Raw genomic sequence first — 21,496 nt, 5'->3', positions numbered from 1 at the left:
AGGATAAATATGGGTTGAAAATGTAGGCAAAAGACTTTCAGGAAATTAGAAGCAGAATTAAAAAGCAGTATAAATGATATTTTTAAAAATCAAGAAGTTAAAAACAAAGACATACCTACAACAAATTACTGAATGAAAAATTAAATATCAAGCTAATATGTCTACAGAAGTCAAACAAATATAACATATATAATACGTATAATAATACTTATAATACTATTTATTTACTAATAAGTCTATGGTAATAACAGGTTCCAGATTATTCGAAAATGCAAAAGAAGGAAAATGATATTAAAATATTACCAGGAATAGTAAGTAATATGTCAGTGAACTATAAAGAGCAAGAAATCAAAGTAAATATCATTAGATAGGAACTAACAAGATATCTTAAATTTCATAGAGAATTATTTTATATTTGTAAAATTAGAATAACTAGTAAATAACTGTAGTACTGAAACTATGATCCAAATAATATAGCAATGACATTTATGTGTCAACAAATGTTTAAAATATGTGGAGAAAAATGACATAAACTTGATAGAAATGGGACATTTTGATTCTAAAAGTCATTCTGGAAGAAAAAGTAAGGGAACAGAAAAATTAAATAATTACAAAGTAAGATTAAAAGACATATTACACTGTGTATTGTTAAAAGCAAGAATATATTTCTCCTGAAGCATATGTGAAGCATTTTCATAATAGGCCAAATATTCACATATATAAAACAGTAATAAATAATAATTTATTGTAATATACAGTAGTATAATATTGTCTGATTGTAATGCAATAAAAATAGAAATAGATAATATAAACTTTAAATATTTTGACAACTCAGGCCCAAAAATGCTTTCTAAATAAGAATATGCTTTATAGAATTATGAAGAACATTTTAATTAAAATGTATGAGATGTATAAAAAGTATAATTAGAAAAAAATTATTGCCTTAAAGGCTTTTAGCATTCAACAGTAAACATATTTAAAACTATTTGTCCTATATGGGAATCTTAAAACAATAAAATTGCGACTTACAGTGAACAAACATTCTTATTAGAGGATGGGGTAAGGGAGATAAACTATAAAACCAGAAATTATCTAACCATTGTAATCAATGAGTAACTGAAGCAAAATTAGAAGTTGGAAAGGGAATAGCACATATAGATTTAATATTTATTACCTATGGTAATAAATTTTGAAATTGTATATGCAGCAGACAATTGCATTAAAAAGAGGGATATGAAGAGATAACTTATAAAAGAAATACAACTATTTTAATATCAGAAAAATGTTCAATTTCAGTTGTGACTAAAGAAGTGCATGATAAAATAAAGCATTTTGCTTTTAAAGTGGTTAATAGAGTTGAATGAAAATATCCAATGCTAATGATAACATGATATTTTCACATTTTGCTGCTGACTGTATATTTTCACAATCTTTTTTGGAGACAATTTCGTAACATGTACTAAGAGTTATAAAAGTATTCATATTGTTTGCATAATTCTTGGGGGGTATTTTTAAGATTAAAACACTTTGAGAAATTGGGGGATGACTATTCTTGCACTCTTTGCTGGATTTACGTCAAGGTAGTTGTAGGAATTGCTTAAGTGGAAAAGGGATTCCGTATAGTCACTCGGGAACTGGCTCAAAGGACAGTTTGTGGTCGGTGCCAACCCACAGAAAGGGAGTGAGCTCAGATGATGATAAAAGAAAGGCCAGTGCCAAGACTCAACCCAGGGATGAGGAGTGCAGGTCTTACGAGTAGAGGAGCCTTTGGAACCACCACATTGGGCCGTTTTCCCTACGCGAGCCCTGGTAGATGGTAGTCCACAGCCTGTGCTTTGGAGACTGACTAGCAAGGTTTGAATCCTGGCTTATTAGCTCTGTGTAACTCTGTATAAACTTACTGTGATTCAATTACCCCTTTCATAAGGTAGAGGTAATACAGTGCCTGGAGTTGTTGATAGGACTAATGAGATAGTATATATCAGATATGCACAGCTCAGTGCCTGGCACAATTTGACCACTAGATAAACCTTGGGTCTTGTTTGTTGCAATATATCTGCCAGAGACTCTGGAGGTCTGGTTCTAGCCTACCACTAACTAGCCAGTTGAGTTTTTACATATCAGTTAATCTTTCAGAGAGTTGAACTGGATTAGATGGTCTCTCAGGTCCCTCTAGACTTAGAAATTTGTTGATGAGACAGTCCTGTCTAGCCTAGTGCTTAAGAACTTGAACTACTGGAGCCAGACATGCCTACATATGAATCCCAGCTATGGGTTTTGCTAGCAATGTGATTTGGGGTATATTATTTAATGCTTCTGTGCCTCAGTTTTATCATTTGCAAAATGGAACTCATAAGAGCGCCTACATCATAGGATTGTTGTGAGGATCCAAGAGATGCTAGAAGTAAGATGCAGAGCCAAGTGGCTTGCAAAGATAAGGGTTCACTAGAAGGTAGGTTGGTGTAAAAGCAATTGCAGTTTTGCCATTAAAAGTAAATGTAATAGCTGTTAGGTTGGTGCAAAAGGAATTGGGGTTTTGCCATTAAACTGCAATGACTAATAGCTATTATTATTATGGTTTGAACATGGTTAGAATGATACTGCCACAGTTTCTGGGCATTGGTAGGGACATTAGAAATACAATCATTCTGATTTCAAACATTCTATCCATTGTCCACATGAACTATAATCTGTGCTGAGAATTCAAATACTATTTCACAGTAAAATTTCTTGTCACTAGTTAGGTACAGAATTCTGAGTAATCCCAACACGCTTTGATTTTTGGCCCGGAAAATAAGGTTACTCTTCTTAGCAATCACTCGCTATGCATTTAAACCATGGCTAGAGGACAGCCAGATGGATGTTAGGTAGAAATGAGGGCCAAGGATGATAACATCCTATGGAAAATATGACAGGATAAATGGAACTGGACTCACTAATGGAACCCATTAGGTGGAATCCCACTGAAATGGTTCATGTTTGAAATTATCCAGTTCTAGGAAAACTTGTTGGGACTGATACTACCACCACTAGCAGTATAACAGTGATGTTCTTGGCAACCAAGGATTCATTATTTTATGGCATGAGATTTCCTCTCTGCCTTCTACCAACATATTAGGATATAAAATAACTTCTAATCTCACTCCTTAACCTTATGTACCATATTTGGTGTTGGAGATCCCCAAAGGGCAAATCACACAGCTACTCCTATTCTGAAAATAGATTTGAATGATGGCGAAGAAATGTGAAACAGTCATGGGCCTTGAAGAATACCATTAGTGTTATTGATGTACCACATTATATACTTTTAATAGGATCATTAGCCAAATAATAGAATACTAAAATTTTAAAGCTTGAGCAAAGCTTAGAGGTAAACGAATCCAAATCATTTATTTTACAGATGAAGACAATGAGACTGACAAGTGAAGTGACTTTCTCAAAGTCACTTGGTGCTGTAGTGGCAGGGCTGGGGCTGGTATCCAGACCCAGACTCTGCACACATGCCTATCCTTATTGATGCTTGAAGACCATAAGCTTTCTTACGTTTCATGAGGACAGCACAGGATAGTGATTATCTAGGGAGCGAGAAATGTTTATGATGTTTATAAATTCATGTGAAACATATTGTAGATTAACAAAGCAAGGGCTCTTTCCTTATCCACTCTTACAATATTAATGAGCCTTTCAGTGGGTGGAGGAGAATCTCAGAATTGCAAAATGATGGATATCAGCCCTGAAGCTAAATAGTGAAAGGCTCAGGAACTCGCTAGAGACTAAAACTATAGAAACATTTCCACTGTATCCCTTAATTCAACACAATGTTCTAAAATCAGATTTTTAATTCCATTGAAAAATTATATATGAGAGAAGGAAAGAAGAAAACATTGACTCACTGTAAGTAGCCCAAAGAAGCAAGAGTGACAGCCTGCTGACTACAACAATCGCAGTGGGAACATGGAGTGCCCAGTGTTTAATGTAGGAGAGAATATGACCTTCCATTAAAATATTCAAAATTTTAAAAATCCAGAACATTGTATTTATGTAAAGATTAAGTGGGACTGTTTCTGCGGTTTTAGTTTCCTGTGAGTTTTTGGAATGAAAATTGAACTCAGGTCTGTCTGACTCTGGAGGCTCCAGGTTTCTTACAGGTCTCTTTTCCTGAAGAAACTTATAAGAGAAAGATGAGTAGGAGCCAGCACAACCTCATCAATGTACCGTGACCTGGAGTCAAGGCCCTGCTGATGCTCATCATCTCCCTCCTTAGTTACTCATTCTAGGTTCGATTCAACCTCTGCTGGCAACCCAGCTGGTGTTAGCGGTTTACTTGATGAGGTGACCTGGGCCATCATACCTGAAGGGAGCTCAACTCCTGGTCACCATGTCCTTCTCAGGCCGTGACTGCTGCATTTATTTATTTACTGTTATAACAGGGCAGGGGAGTTCTAAGAGACACCCTAGTGTATCATATGAGTGTCAAAATGAAGGCCTCCCTGCCTGTGCATATAGGAGCAGACCTACGTCCTCTTCATGATGCAGGTCAATGACCCCTGCAGCAGGATCAGCGTTTTTCTTGACTGCTGACCTCCCAGCATGTGAAATCAGAAGTAACTGGGCATAGCTATCATTTAAATAAAAAATAATTTTTAAAATAAAATCTTTTGAGGTATAATTTACATGAAATTAATTGCATGTGCATTAAGGGTACAGCTTGATGAGTTTTGACTCATCACCATCAAAATTAAAATCAGGAATATTTCCATTATTTCAGAAAGTCCCCTCATGTCCACTTGTATTCAATTACCACCTGCCCCCTGGGAATCCCCACCTCCTATCCTAAGAAACTACTAATCTTCTTTCTGTCACTATGTGTCTGTATATAAGCTTTGCCTTTTCTAGAATTTAATATTAATGGAATTATATAATATGGAGTCTTTTGTGTCTAGTTTCTTTTGCTCAGCGTAATGTTTTTAAAAATAATTTTAAGTTCCAGAATACATGGGCAGGATGTGCAGATTTGTTACATAGGTAAACGTGTGCCATGGTGGTTTGCTGCACCTATCAACCCATCACCTAGGTAGTAAGCCCCGCATGCATCAGCTATTTATCCTGGTGCTCTGCCTTCTGCAGCTCCCCACACCCCCAGACAGGCCCCAGTGTGTGCTGTTCCTCTCCCAGTGTCCATGTGTTCTCATTGTTCATCCCTCACTTACAAGTGAGAACATGTGGTGTTTGGGTTTCTGTTCCTGCATTAGTTTGCTGAGGATGATGGCTTCCAGATCCATCCTGGTCCCTCAAAGGACATGATCTCATTCCTTTTTATGGCTGCATAGTATTCCATGGTGTACAGGTACCACATTTTCTTTATCCAGTCTATCATTGATAGGCATTTGGGTTGATTCCTCGTCTTTGCTATGGTGAATAGGGCTGCAATGACCATACGCAGGCATATATCTTTAAAATAGAATGATTTATATTACTTTGGCTATATGCCCAGTAATGGGATGGCCGGGTCAAAAGGTATTTCTGGTTCTAGATCCTTGAGGAATCACCACATGGTCTTCCACAGTGGTTAACCTAATTTACACTCCCACCAACAGTGTAAAAGCGTTCCTATTTCTCCACAGCCTCGCCAGCATCTCTTGTTTCTTGACTTTTCAACATTCTGACTGGCATGAGATGGTATCTCATTGTGGTTTTGATTTCCATTTCTCTAATGGTCAGTGATGTTGAGCTTTTTCAAATAATCAGCGTAATGTTTTTAAGGTTCATCCATGTGATTGCATATGCTTGTGGCATGTTCCCTTTTACTGCTGAGAAGTATTCCACTGTAAGGACATACCACAAGATGTTCAACTATTTACCTGTTGATCAATGCTTAATTTGGCCTATGATGAATAAAGCTGCTAAAAATACTTGCGTCTTTGGGTGGACATATGTTCTCATTTTTCTTGGGTAAACACCTAGAAGTGAATTGCTGGGTCATATGATAAGTGTATGCTCAACTTTATAAGAAACTACCAAACCATTTTCTGAAATGGTTGTGCCATTTTATGTTCCAAGCAGCAATGCTGAAAAGTCCTCATGAGCTGGCTCTTTCTTTTTTCCATATTCTTAAGGTAGAAGCTTAGATAACTGATTGTAGACATCTTTTCTTTTCTAAATATAAGTTCTAAATTCTTCTCTGAATACTGCTTTTGCTGCATACAACATTTCTGATAGGCTGGTGTTTATTATTATTTAACTAAACATATTTTTAAATTTTCTTCGTGATTTTTTCTTTGAACCACAGATTATTTAATAGTGTATTGTTTACTTTCTAAATATTTGTAGATTTTCCAAGCCATCTCTCTGTTACCCATGTCTAAGTTAATTCTGTTGTGGTCAGAGACCATATTTTGTATGATTCCAATTCTTTTAAAATTATTAAGACTTGTGTTATGAAGCAGCATATGTTCTATATTAGTGAATGTTCATTTGCACTTAAAAAGAGTGTGTATTCTGCTTTTGTCATGCGTAGTGTTTTATAAAAATCAATTATGTTAAAATAGTTATCTTGCAAAGCAGAGGTAGATGCATCTTTCATGAGCAAGGAAAGCAACACTTCTTTCAATAGAGGAGTAGGCCACTTCTCAAGGTGCAGAGAGGTCAAGGAACCTGGGAGCTCAAGATTTCCAAAGGGCAGAAACCTGTGTTTCCAACCTAAGCCTCGGGGTTTCACTCGTTCCCAATAAAGGTTCTGAACTTGCCACGACACCTACTGGACTGATGAATTCAATCTTCTTGGAGCTCCACTCTCTGTATAATGAATTCCTGGACCTGATCCTCAGCTTTCTACCCCATTTAGCTGCAGGAGATGAGGGTCTCTGGATACGCTGCAAAGGAGCACCCTGGCTTTCATACTGAGCCAAAATCACTAGCAGCATTTCCATGTCTTTCTCTGAGGCATCCATAGCACTCAGCAATAACCATCTGACTCTGTAATCCTTATAATTACTATTTCCCCCAAGTCTCTCTAATGCTTGGTGGCACTGTACCTATCAGCACGTTCCCTTCCATTTGTATTCCATTTCAGTTCACTACTGGTGAAAGGTTTAACAATAGCCCTGCTACCCTACCGCCTCCCAGCAGTGAGCAGTACTCTACCTGCTACTATCCAGTGGGTGGTCCAGCTCCCAAATGCCTACTTAAGAGCCTGGAAGCAAGTGAGGAAGTGTGAGAAGAAAAGCTGGACTCTGAGGCAGCTGCAAGTGAGATTTGGCTGATCCAATAGGAGGCTCTAGAGTAGGGATGGCCCTCCACGATTGTCCCCCATTGAGGCCTTTGCACCCCCACTCTAGCCGGCCTTTGGAGATGGGTTGCATCAAGGGAGGGAGCAAAACCTTGAGCAAGTCACTTCTCTTGGCTGAAGGCAATGCCAAGAGAGGGACTCAGATGGGGACACTGGCTCATACTACTAGCATCATCTGATGCTCCTGGCTGCTAAGGCAATGAACTCAGTGCTCCTGAAGGGGGTATCTGGATGGCACACTGCAACATTCACTACACCATTACTAACAGATAAATACTGAATGTTTTCAGCACTTTAAGAGGTCATTGATGATTTCCTGCTTTCTTGCTGCCACTTACAATATGACCAGTAAAAACAGGACAGAATATACAATCATGGTTTTTGCAGTACTCTTCCTGCAATCCAGGTAGAGTTTGTTAAAGATGAAGATTTCATTTATCCTTACCTCTCTCCAATTCTTATCCATAAGGTCACCAACTTTATCAATGCCACTCCCTTATGATTTTATGATGGAGTCGTCCTGTGGATCTCTGAAGGAAGTGCAGAGAAAAAGTAGTCTAGCCAGGGCTGTCATGTTCTGCAGTGCAAGTTGTGCACTGCAGAATCGTACATGGAGGTTTTGAGTTAAGCAAAGGCCAGGGTAGATCAGGAATCATCTTTCTTATTGTGGAGACTTTTTTCTAGACAACCTAATTTCTATTAAGTTATGCCCAAACATTTCCTATAGGTTTTAGGATAAGTAATTCTTGGCTTTGATAATGAAAGTGGGAAGAAGAGGGAGAAAAAAATAGAAGCAAAGGAAGATAGGTTTTTGTGTGAAGTCAGCTCAGATGGAGAAAGGATGAAGTGGGAAGATAGCATAAGGTGTGGCTTCACACAAGTCTCCATGAGAATGTATTTGGGATCATAGAGCTAATTATTTCATCACGAATACAGAGGAGGACAAGGACCCTTAGAAACCGCAGAGAACATTAGTAGTGCAGACTTGCCCCTTTCTGGGCTAAATGTGGTGAAGGCAAATCTAAGTAACATTCTCCATTTCAGTCTCAATTTCCCCAGGCTCTAAGTGAAAGAGGAGCTGTATTTACCCATCCAAAATGATGGGCAGATAACTGTCTAGAGACAGTGTCACCGAGAGGGTGAGAAGGGCTGTAAAAGAGCAGATATGTTCACGTTTATGGCAAATTGTGCCAGAAAATAAATTCATCTTAATCATTATATGGCTGGCGCCCAGCCCACTTCCCATCTTCTTTTCAGAGGGACTTACTAGAAAATTTAACAGATGGGACTTGGAAACATGGCCCACACAATCTGAGACTAGGATGGAGGTGTGTATGAGGGAATTGTGAGAGCAGAAATAAAACCAAAAGAGGAAATAAGTTTTTATGTTAGACTATTAGGCTTCATTTTAGTGCTAACCCTGATCAATTGGTTGTTAGGAAATGTTGAGAAGGATTTGTTTAGCGGGAAAGACTGACATTTATTAGTGATGTTTTCTCTCTCAGTTTTCTATTATTACCTAACAAACAACCCAGAACTTAAGGGATAAAACCCAACCTTGTTGTGTACTTATGATTCTGTAGGTCAGCAGTTGGCAGGTCTCAGCTGGGTGGTTCTTCTGCTGGTGGGACCCACATGGGATCACCCATGTGGCTGCTGTCCTGTAGTGACTTGAGCTGGGTGTTATGAGATGAGCTTACTCACATGTCTGGCTATGGGTGCTAAGTCATGGCCTGACCTCCCTCTATGTGGTTCTCATCGTAAGGAGTCTAGTCCAGGCTCCTTCATAGGATGACTTATGTTCCAAAACGGTGAGAGCAGAAGCTGCAAAGTGTTTTGTGGCCCGAGCTCAGAAGTTCCACAGTGTTACATCTGCTGCATTTTATTGGTCAAGTATGCCACAAGTCCAGCACAGATTCAAGGAGGGTGGACAGATTGCATCTCATGATGAAAGAAACAGGCAAGTTACAGTGCAAATGGGCATGACTTCCTGAGGGATGAGAGATTTTTGTGGCCATCTTTGGAAATAATCTGTCACACAACTAAAGTCGTGAGGACATGAGGAGTCAAGAGTAGGAGAGTCACAACACATGAATGAACCAGTCCTACCCTGTTAAGGGTCATCTTAACATACCAATAAATCCTATCACTCTGTAGGGACAAAAGCCAGTGGCTCCATCACTAGTGGGAGGTTTAAATGGCTGAAAGAATTTTCAGACTTTTTTATATTGCTCATTTATATACAGCTGTTTTGGTGATTTTGAAATAAGGTTAGTGATACCATAACAAGGGCTTTTTAATGATCATTCTGCTAAATACACAACTGTAATAAATTTTGCTGTCATCTGCTTAAGTTAGAATTGTAAGTGGGCCAGGTATGGTGGCTCATGCCTGTAATCCTAGCATTCTGGGAGGCAAGGCAAGTGAATCACTTTAGCCCACGAGTTTGAGACCAGCCTGGGAAACACAGCGATACTCTGTCTCTATAAAAAATTTTTAAAATTAGCTGGGTGTGGTGGCACAAACCTGTAGTCCCAGCTATTCAGGAGGCTGGGGTGGAAGGATTGTTTTGAGTCTGAGAGGTTGAGGTTCCAGTGAGCCAAGATCGTGCCACTGCACTCCAGCCTGGGCGATAGCATGAGACTTCATCTCAAATAAGAAAAAAAAAAAAAAGAATCGTAAGTGAGCTTTAATATCCTTTGTCATTTTTATTTGAGAATCTAAAGCAAATAATCGAAACTCATGACTATTCCCAATGGAAATAGCATAACCATAGGAAGCATGGGCCACTTTGTGAAAATCTGATCATTCCAATAATAAAAAGAGAAAGAAACATAGTGGGGATGAAAATGAATGTTTCCCACACACCTACCATGTGCCAGGCATGCTGCACATATTAATTCATTCACTCCTCCCAAAAATCCTAAGTATTAAGTAATACTATTACCCGTTTTACAGAAGAGAAATCTGAGGTTCGGTAAGGCAAATGACTTGTGAAAAGCTGATACCGAGGCAGACAGTTCAAAGGCCAGGATTCAACCTGAGTCTTCCGCTTGTCCTAGTGCCTTTCCAATATTTATTGATATCGATACATATTTTATACGTATATTCAAATTACATACATCTTATCCTACTCTAAAAACCATAATTGTATCATTTTCAGCTGCAACACAACTTTATAATTACCCTTTTAAATGGTGCATAATATTTTAATATTTCTTTGATATGCTGGACCATACTTTCATTCACCATTACTCTGACTTGGACCTTGAGGTTGCTTATGCTAGAGCTCAGAACCATGAACTAGATCAAATCTGGCTTAACACAATTTCTAGGGATGCTGTAATTATTTTTCTGAACCAAACGTGTGAATAACGCATCTGTGCCTTGTCAAGCGTTTTTGGTTTCTGTCATTTTCCTCGACATGGTATTTATTAACAAGATTAGACCTGTTTCGATAATTGCAGGAGACTAAGTACATGAAATTAGGCACACATTTACATGCCTAATATTTCTACTCATTGCACCAAAACACCTCCCGCTTATTTTAAGGGTGGTTTCTTGCTCAGAACAAACCTGCTTACATCGTAAGGCAGCATTTTCAGATTCACCAGGAAGGATGAGCTTCCAATGTCACAGAACAGAGCTGGGAGAGAATGGCATGTAGGTCTCATCTCTAGCCAGCAGATGTCTCTCTTTCATTCACCCTTCATTGCAGGTTCCTCCTGAATGGGAAGACTTGGGAGCAAAATCTATGAGTGGGAGTTGTCCCATCCTTTTGTCACCTCCCACCAGCCTGCAACTGCCCCTCCTCCACCCCTCCCCTAGCTTCCTGATTCGTGGCACAAAGGTAATTGAAACAGGAGTGCCATTTGAGTTTAAATCCATTCTTTACTTTACCGAATCTGTTTGCAAAGTGGGAACGGTAACTGAAAGCAATCTTGACAGAGCCAAAGCTTTTTCTCTTTAAATAGCACCATACTCCGTACTAAAAGCTGTATTACTGAGTCATAACAATTAATTACGTTCAGAGGTGAGAAGACAGGATTTAACGCTCTAATGCGATTTGAATTTAGGCCGTTATCTCATCCCACTGCTATTTAAAACAAGATCACTTTTCTACGGAAGCATCTGCAACTAAGGATGGTTTCAGAGCTTAAGTCTGAAGACATCCCTGGCAACTGAATATTCCTGTTTTAGCTTCCTGGTTGGGGGTGGCGGGGGGGCGGTTGGGGGGTGGGGTTTATAAGCATGTCTGGATTTTCTAGATTTTTGTAATAAATTGCACTTCTTTCTGCTTTGGGATTTGATAAAAGAGAACTAGGGGCTGAGAAGGTCATGAGGAATTTTGTAGGTGTGGAGGTGTGCAGGAGGAGTTACTGGAAAAGCAAACAGAGACCATATGACCAAGCATGTGAGGCACATGTCCATGCAGGGCTGCCATGCAAATACCTCATGAAAAGAGATTTATTAATAAGTTCAGAGCAAGTAGCAGGAACTGGAGAAGGAGCTGAAAAGGTTCAGATGGTTATCAGGCAGGAGTGGGAGGGTCCTGTGGATATCCAGGGAGACAGAGACAAGCTCTTCAGAGGCAGTTCTGTGGCTTTGCCAGAGGCTCCTAGAGGCACTGAGGTTCCTGGGTTTGCCAAGGCTGGTGGCACCAACATAGCAACCGCGGGGTCCAGAAGATTCTGCCTGGAATCCTGGATCTGAATCGCCATTGTGACTCCCCACAGTGTGACTCTGTGAATGCTGTGCTCCCCAAGCCTTGGGAGATAGGGGCTTCTGTCCCACGGAGAGTTGCTGGGAGGATCCGACGAGCTAAGGGTTCGATTCTGGAGTGCTTCTGTATCTGGAAATCATTATACTCAAGCAGAATAAGGAAAATGGACAGATCCTCCTTCCAGACATGGAGTGTGGATTTTGACATTGCATGGGTAGCTCAGGGCACAAGCTGTGCAGCTGTCTCAGCATGAAATGCCTTTCACACCCCTCTGCTCTCAGGACCCTGCCTTGTAGGAGCAAAGAGCCTCGGGCTCCCCACAAACATTGTGTTCTCTCTGCCGCTCTCTTAGGTCATTCTGTGTAGTGAGTTCTTCCCACCATGTTCTCCTCTCCCACTCTTCATCAGCTCCAGACTCAGCTTAGTATCCCTGACTTGCCAAGTGCCTTTAACCCCCAGCCTCAGACAGATGCTCTTTCCACTGCATTTCCGTGGTCAGTTAGAGGCGCAGGGCCAGATCTCCTGCCCTGAAGTCATCTGACCGTGTACTCTCTAAGCCACTCACTGGCTGTGTGACCTGGACAAGTGACCTAAACCTTATAAGCCTCATTTGTTTGATCCACGTGGTGAAAATATTAATAGTTATTTTGCCGAGTTGTCAAGAGCATGCAAAGGGCTGGCCTGTTTAGGACAGGAGGTCATCTCATGGTGGCCAGCACTAGCCAGGGAGCCTCCAGGCCTATGAGCCCAGAGTGGCGTTCCCTTGGGTTCTCAGAGCCTCCTGCTGCACTTGCAGATCTCACGGTGAGTTAGTGATGCGGGAGTCTGCATGGCCCTCCTCACCCCTGTATAGGTTAGGAGTTGAGTCCACTGCCCAGCATGAGGCATGGCCTCCTCATGGCCAACCCCTCTCATCTCTCAGGTCTTACTCCAGGCATTCCCCAGGGCCCTTGTCTAAGAAGCTCTCCTCTCCCATTCTTCCCACATCTGCCCTGTTTTATCACCACCCGATATAGCACCGGCTTGTTGATGTGTTTGCTCAGTCACGACTCTCTCTCCAAAGCAGAAGGTAAGTTCCAGAGACAAGGAACATTCTCTTGTCTTCTATTCTGCGTCGCTACATCCTCAGGACCCAGCATAGGGGCTGGAGCCTAATAGGTGCTCAGTTAACTGGAGTGGGAAGAACGAATGGAAGTGTCTCCCTAGCACAGTGCCAAGCACAGCACAGGCACTTCGGAGATCTCTGTTACATGGAAACCTGGGACCTCCGGGGCTACGGTTTCTTTATTTAAGGAATTTCCCTCACCCCCGCCACCCCCGCCACCCCCGCCACCCCCGCCACCCCCGGCCCTTCCCCCATCAGCCAGTCTGTCCCTTTCCCCAGACCCCAACCCAATGGAGGCTTCCCAATGAGGGCAGGGCCGGCTGTTCTGGCTTCCCCATTCACCCCTCACTAGGATTTAGAGTCCGCCGCGCTGCACCCCCGCCCCGCGCCGCCCCTGGGCGCCCGCCCTGGGCATGCTCAGAGCGCGCAGGTCCGGGCGGCGGCGGCGGGGGAGGAGTGAGCGGCCGCCCCCGCCGCCGCCGCGCGCTCGCCGGGCCCGGGCGGAGCTGCGCAGTCCTCTCGCAGCTGCGCCAGGACAGCCGGCGCGCGGCCGTGCCCACAAGTTGCCGGCAGCTGAGCGCCGCGCCTCCTCCTCCTGCTTGCAGACCCCTGCGCCCACCCGGCGGCGGTGGCCAGCGCCAGGACGCACATCCCGCGGACACCCACCCCAGATGTAAAGCGGGACAACAGCCCCTCGCCCCCCGGCGCGATCGACAGTCCCGCTAGCGTCTCCTCTACCAAACCCCAGGACTGGAAGATGTGGCAGCCGGCCACGGAGCGCCTGCAGGTAAGGGGCACCCGAGAGGCCGGGGGCCAGCCTGGAGGAGGAGGTGCCCGGGCAGAGGAACCTAGGTTTTGCTTCTGCCTACTTTAGGGGATTTGCCCAAAACCATCTTGTAAGACGCATCGATGGCAACATGATGCTGTCGGTTTAACCCAGCGCCAGGAACCCGGGGGTATGGGGATGATGAAATTGACAAACGCATGGATTCAGGCGTTACAACTTTTGGTTTGGAGGTGCTTGTGTGCCTGTTCGTTGGTACATATAAGGTTGGACTTTCTGACTGGCAATTTAGATTGCATTCCACTGACACAATGTAGTGGTCTGGAGTTAGGATTTTTGAATCCAGATTTTTTTTTTTTTTGGTCTCCAGGAAAGACAGGACAGAACAAGTGATATGTGAAAGCATCCATTTGCCAATATAATGTGGAAATATCAAGCTTGGTTTGGCTTGGTCATGGTATGCTACTTATTTTATTTTTCCCTATTCATTGGTTCTCTCCCTTTATCTTCCTTAAACCCAAGCCCCTTCAGATATTTAAGAATCAAAAGTAAGTTCAGCCAAGAATATTTATCTCCTGGGTCATCCCATCAAAAGTTTTTTACGGCTGTCTCCTGAAATGCCAGACTGCCTTGAATTGGATTCTGGAAGCTGGGAATTTGCGGGAGGCGATTGAAAAGAAAGAGGGACCTTTCCCAGAAGAACTCCTTCAGTGACATGTTGGGCCTTGGGATTGCCCTGGTTGCAAGGTTTGAGGACTGTCTTTTGCTGGCAAATATTCTCAGGAGTCACGGCAGCTACTCTGCCAGATAAAATCCACGGAATCCTGCAGTTAAACTTTTGGCAAGCTTGGAGCCACATTGTTTCGTAGTAAACTTTGAAGAAGTGTTTAAATGGTAAAATACAGCACCATTGGAGGCTGCGTCTGAAGACTTAGGACAATGAGGCCAGGCCCTGGCTAGCTTGGAGGCTTCTCAGTGAACATTCAAAGCCCCAAGCACAGTTTCTCAGATGCAGGGAGAGGCTAACCTTTGTCTAGGAGTCCTCATACAGAGGAATAACCTGCAGAGGGCATTGCATTTAGCAGAAACAGATGCCCCACAGCCCCTTTCCAAATCTCCCTGGGCCGTGATTTGTGGGGAGTGTGTTCACTTTATGAGAGCCTGAGACACCAGACCAGTTCCCCAGGGTCTCGAGTAGAATAAACAAGAAAACCTGCATTTAGCCTTGAAGATGAGGAGGTGGATGACCAACCTCCTAAACCCCTCCTTGTCTTACTAAGAGAATATCAACACTGGGCTCTGAATGACTGGCAGAAGGTGATGTAAATGTATTTTGGCAGTGGCATCAGATACCAGTGGCGCATTTGAAGTTCTCCTTCAGTTCAAGGCATAACTTCTATTCCAAAGGAGCAGAATGATTGAGGGGAGCTGGCAGGTTTCCTGTTCAAGTGCAGAGGGTAGCTTTTGGAAGTCCTTAGAAAGACATGACTTGAGGTGGCTTTTATGGCCTGATGGTCTGTACCTCTGAAGAGTTTCTAGATTTTTGACTATTGAGGTTCTTCCTACTGGCTTGTTTCACTTAGGGAATCCTGTGCGCTCTGGAGCATGTGACCTTTGGCAGGCGAGCGCTCTCGCTTGCCTTCCCGTAGAGATTGCTCCTCACTAGAAATGTCTCCCCCTTCTTTAGTGAAATGTGCACACGTGCATTTTGGCGTGAGCCTGGTTTACTGCAGTTTGTGTTTGTAATGCATTTATTTTATTTCAAGGTGTCATGTTGAAAGAACTTGGTTTTAGGCTTTTGAAAGCTCAGATAAACAGGGCTTATCACCGACAAGACCAAGTCACTATTGGAAGGTCCTTACCAACAGGGGGCTCAACTTCATGCTCCCCAAATTTCAATGAGTCTCTTTTGAAAGTACATATGTCTCAAGCCTTGGGATTAGAGAAGTGAGACAAATGTGGAAAGAATCTTTTATATCCATGGCTTCTTCCCAAAGAGTTTTGCTTGACTCTTCTTGAAAACACATAATTTGTACGTTTTTACTTTTGCCTCTGAGAGAGCTCTTGAGGGTGAGGTGGTGAGTGAGCTGCTTATAATATTTTATTTACATTCCTTGTGGTTATCTTTGTCACAATCTCTGTTTGCTGCCTGGGTTTTTTTCCTTTTCTTTTCCTGTCACCATGATATAGAAACATGCCTGTCTGATTCCTCAGTGAGAGGCCCACTTTGCCACTCCCAGGCTCTGTGGCCACAGAGATAGCAGTGGATATCGTGCTGGATAGGAAACTTGAGAGTGAGCCCTGCTCTTTAACGATGTCTGAGCTCCATGTGCCTTTCACAAATCTTTTTAAACCTTCTCATTCAACCGCATTAATTTTTTTTCTCATTAATCTTTGATATAAACATTCTAATTTAGATGAGCCAGAGTGAAAAAAATTCTTCAAGGAAACATTTCCAGAACTTCCTAATAGGACTAAGGAGTCAATTGATTTTATTAATACCTAGAATCAAAAGAGGGGATGGAAGAAAATAACTAGACCCTTTCTTGATGATATAGTTCATACTCAGTGAGGCTGGTTTGAGAAGTCTGCATCCCAGGGGAGTGCGATAGAACTTTGCATAGACCAGTAACCCTCTAAATAGTGGACTTTTCAGTGTAGCAAGTGGCTTCCTTGCTCAGGAAATGGCATCTTTGATCAGGTTTGATTATCATGATCATTACCCACAGTTCTGTGTCCCCACAAAATGATGCTGATATTTTCTGATTTGAGGTTTAGCTGTTTGACCCAAATCCAGCACAGGCAAAGGGAACTATTGCCCCGAGCAGGGCTGCGCTGGGTAATTTCTCATTCAGTCACACAAACCGAGGCAAGTTCATCTGCTCCCTTGAATGTTAAAACTTGTGTTGCATCCCACTCGAGCCTTCGCTGGGAGCTTCTGCCATTAAAAATATAATAGGATCAAAAGGGATGTGAAGGTTTCATGTACCACGCTAACTTTTGACAGTGAATAAATATGAATTCTTCTCTTTTCACCTTCCCGTCTGCACAGCAGACCTTTTTTTTTTTTTTTTTTCTTGGAGGGATTGAGGAGAGTTATAAATTTTTAAAGAAGCAGATTTGAAACAGACTCCTTTCAGAAAAGTAAAGGAGACTTTTCAGAACAAATAAAAACCGTATTGGTTTTTATGAAATAGAGATGAGAGTACCTCTGGCCTTGAAATTTTAAAATTTATATGGGTTTCTACATTGACTCAATGATTGTACTAGGTGGATCCCTTAGAATTGACAAACCCATCCATGCAAGAGTGTGTCCCATCCATAGGAACAAGTATTGTCTCAGAGCAAATGCCTTCAGTGAGCTACCAGATGCATTTTCTGGAGGCCTTGATAGAACGAGAAAGATGAATCAAGACTGAGTTGGAAACGAAGGAGGTCAACACCTCCTTAAGGTCTTTGCTGTAGTTATTACTAGGATAAAGTGGAATATGATAGGCATGTATGGGAAACAAGTTCTAGCAGATTCTAATTGTGAAGTTGACATGTAACCATCTTCTCATGAGGCATTCCATAAAGGTTCCAATATGATCATCTAGCCGTCTTCACTGAGATTACCATTTCTCCGTGGCAGATTCAGAAGAAACAGAGCTTTTTATTCATAAAGCTGGATTTGAGTTCTGCAGCCTGGGCAATTTTTTTCTGTTCCATTACTTCCTTTTTCACCCTCATTGTGGCCAATGTCTGTGTACTAGCACTTCCACAAGAGGGAGAAACACAGTGAAGAGTCGGGAGGACCCCACATCCTGAAAAAACTTTCTTCTGAAATTTTTGGCTGAGGAAGTGGTTGAAGTTGAAAGCTAAATACTATTTGGGGATTTTAGGAGGCAAAGTCCTCCTCTGAGGATTGTCTCACCCTTTCTCTGCCTTGTCCTATCTGGCAGATCTTGTCTTGACTTGGAGTGTGGATCGTTCTAGATTTTTCTTCTCTATAATGATGCCACTTTCACTTTCCCCCTGAGAAGTGAGACTGGAGAACCCTCTAACACATCAACTGGAGACCATTAGCCCTGGCCCATGAGGCAGGGTGAAAACCAACAAATCTGACACTTTTCCAGGCTGGTCAAATTGACAAAAGGAACAAGGAATAAGAATGGGAAGATACTAGTAACCTGCTTTTGTGGTGCAGGCGCTGTGTGTGGCACTGTGCTGAGGAGCTTTATTTTAACGATCTGGCTCATTTGCATCCTGTAACCACTTTTATTCCCATTTTTATAGAGAAACTGAAGGCCAGAGAGTTGAAGTGATTTGGCTGGGGTTGAGCAGCTAGAAATGAACTGAGCTGGAGTTTGAACCAGACAATTTGGCTCCAGTCCTTACTTCTTAAGCACTTCACCATAGTGCAGAAGGATAAGACAGACACAGTGCAATATACGTGTTGGTGCTGTTGTTGTTAATAAATACAGTTAGAGCAATGACTGTCTTGTGGGCTCAGAGAGGCTACTGTCCTATTTCTTGTTGAAGCAGTGGGTTGACCAAAGGCTACTCTGTTTTTGGTGGCTCAAATCTTTGGTGGCACATAAGCTGCTGTTTCCTATTGAAGTTAAAATTCACAAGTGCCATTGAAGAGCTTTTCAGCTGAAGCACATAGCATTTATCCAAACTAGAGACCTTGAAAACTGGTGATTAGGGTGGATCGCGTACACATTCATTCCAAGTTTAGACAAAAAAAAAAAAAAAAAAAAAAAAAAAAAAAAATGGGGAGAAGGAGGGAGGAGGTTGGAGATTTTCAGAGTGGTTGCTTAGAAAAAAGCAACAGCTGTTATTACAGAGGCACAGGTTTCTCACTAAACCCATTCTAGATTTTGTTGTTCTTTTAATCAATTGTAGTCGAGTAAGCACAAAACATTGGGCCTTATTGTTCATAAGGAAAACTCAGAGTCGTCATTAATCCAGGGCCTTAGTCTCCCTCAGGAGTAAAATGCTATCTTACATCATTGAGTCTTTCTCCAAGTTTGTCAGCAAATCTCTACCAAGTGATTTGCAAAATCCTAGCCTGGAAAAAACTCTGTGCCCCTTGCTTAACCATGGCCTAATGGCTGTTTTGTGTTGACTGTACTGAGTCATCTTGGAGTGTTAGGCAACTTTTGCATTTTGTTTGATGTTCCAGGTTAGGTCCCTCCCATACCCCTCCACACTGACCCCATTTTACCATGAAAATTAGCCCTGGAGGAGACTCTGGGAGAATCAACCTTACAGCTTCCAGGGTACTGGAGATCAGACTGCCTTCCACAAGGTATTTTATTCTGTGAATAGCAGCAGTTCAGGGACTTGTTAGTGGTCAGCAAATAAAACTAGTCCAGAAACACTAAATGACTGCAGTGTGCTTCTTTCAGCCCCATGGACACAAATGTAAACAGAGGCTTTATATAAGTAGAGCAAGAAGAAATAGTTGAGTCGTTTGTCCAAAGACCTCCTTACAGTCTAGTGGAATTAGTCTACTGTCATTTTGTGTTTACTTAAAAAAAAGTTGTCATCCCTATTTAGCTGCTAATCAGTGATAAAGCCTCAGTGTGTTCACCAGGTCCAACCCTTGAGGCCAAGCACTGCAAAAGGAAGGTGTCGACTTGTTTTGTGACTTTGGCATGTTTCAATGCTTCCAGCATCTCCACGTGCTCTTCCACTTAATACTGATGCCACGTGGATCAATCATCTGGCCAAGGTCTTCTTTCCCTTGCCTGATGGCCCGGGATTCCTCGGCCCTCTTACATTTCAACCGAGTTCTTACTTTGATAAGGGAGGCTCCAGTAATGGCCTTCTTAGTCAGGTTGTTTCCTGAATAAGAAATCATTTGGGTAAAAAACAAAAACAAAACAAAACCAAAAAAGCAGGTCTGTCTCTTTATAAATACTTTTAACTCAATGGCTTACTAGCAGTGTTTCAGTTTTGTAACTTTTCTGAGCTTTGCTTTTCCTATCTGTAAAATAGAGAGATGTGCTTTGCAGAGATTTTGGTATGTCGCGTATAGTAGGTGCTCAATAAACAGAAGCAGTTTTTAATGTTGTTATGGTTGGTCACTGTAGAAATAGAGTTTTGAGTTTAGATCTGAGCTCCTGTCTTCCCTCTGTCCATCTTTCTTGTCCATCTACTACGTCCCAAGTACTATGCTCGGTGTAGGTGAAGGGTGAGAAGAAGGACATAGTTATAAACTTAAGAGGACTCACAGTCCTATTCCTTATTGTTCAAAGTTGGGCTTAATATATATTTCCTAGTATGATTGTAACTTTCAGTGTTTCTGTTCATATGAAGAAAATCCCTAGCTAGCTCAGCTTTATAAGCCAGAACCAGTATGTTAATGGCCTGCTCGCTGTCCACTTGTCTGTGTCTCCTCACTTGGGGAAGCGCCTTTTATTCTTGATGTATAGGGAAGTGTGATGCACAGAATACAATTGTCTATACAGTTGGGGGTGAAGATGATGGAGGTTCCCATATGATAGTGGGTGTTAGGGTATGGGTGAGCTGGGCTGGGGCTTGGGGGCCACATACCTTATGGCTCTTAATCACTCCAGTCCCTGTTTTAGAGAGGCCTGGGTGTGGCTATCCTGAAAATGATCTGAGTTGACATACCTCTTATATCTCCTTTAGTTTCTGCCAGGCAGTGGTCTCTAGGTCAGGATGAAGTGTTAGTTCTCTCATGTTATAAAGGTAGTAAGGGAAGTCATGCTGAAGTTAACTATTGGGAAAGTTCGTGTATACTATTGAGTTGAGAGTCCACTGCTCCAAAAGGAATTTTAGGTAAGGGAAGCCCTTCTAAAAACCATCCAATGCATGTTTGCTCCCAACTATCCAGAGCTAGAAGGTTATATAGCGTGGCACGTATTCTCAAACAGGGCACAGAGAAGGGGTGCTGTGGTCAGGGTCCCAGAAGCAACATTTCCTTCCACTCCAGCAGCGCTGCTAGCAGACTCTCATTTAATCAGGGGTTTTATTGGTGATTTTTACTTTTCCAGCCACGCTCATTTCCAAGTATGGAGAAAATCAAGAAATACCAGCTACCATTCATTGCAGGCTTATTTAGTAGTAGTATCAGTACTAATAACAATAGCAGCCAACTTTTTCTTAGCATTTACTATGTTCCCAGCACTGACCTGTCCTCCCAACAGCCTTCGGTAGTAGAGCTGGGGTTCATAGCCAGCAGACTGGCTGTAGGGTCTGCACTCCTAAGCACTGCGCCCCTTGTGTCACAGAGCAGACATTTTGTTTTATATGAAAAAGCATATTTAATCCTTGAGAAAATTCTAAGGGACAGAGATTTTGTTGTCTCATTTTTCTGGATGATGTAACAATCGTCCAGAGACTACAGATAACTTTTGCTTGCGTTCATTAACGACACATCTTCCATCTCACCTTTGTCTCTGTGGATGAAGCCCTAGCTTTTTCAGGCAGCAGATGGTCATACCTTGGCTGGAGGGTGGGTGTTCTATAGCCATGATAATAATCTCATACTGGTCCAAGGCTTGTCAGAGACCAGTTTTTAACCACTGGGATATGAGAGGATATATACTAAAGATACCTTACCTTCATGAATAGCAAATGCAC

General features: G+C 42.1%; 1 protein-coding gene across 2 annotated transcripts in view; it reads left to right on the top strand.

Annotated features, from left to right (window-relative positions):
• Positions 1-21,496, top strand: part of LOC105473965 (phosphotyrosine interaction domain containing 1) — a 327,251-nt gene that overhangs the window by 59,595 nt on the left and 246,160 nt on the right. Inside the window, exons 1-2 of one of the 2 annotated variants that reach the window (XM_011728236.3) lie at positions 12,886-13,080; positions 13,722-13,903. The exons of the other annotated variant lie outside the window; for it this stretch is intronic. Of the exons in view, the coding sequence (XP_011726538.2) occupies positions 12,891-13,080; positions 13,722-13,903 (372 nt within the window). The 5' untranslated portion in view covers positions 12,886-12,890. Of the gene's footprint in view, positions 1-12,885; positions 13,081-13,721; positions 13,904-21,496 lie in introns of those variants that run through there. 2 annotated transcript variants of the gene reach the window in all.

This window comes from Macaca nemestrina, chromosome 11 (assembly GCF_043159975.1).
Source record: "Macaca nemestrina isolate mMacNem1 chromosome 11, mMacNem.hap1, whole genome shotgun sequence".
Lineage (NCBI taxonomy): Eukaryota > Metazoa > Chordata > Mammalia > Primates > Cercopithecidae > Macaca > Macaca nemestrina.
The sequence above is the reverse complement of the archived record's forward strand: the minus strand, read 5'-3'. Positions and strand labels throughout refer to the sequence as shown.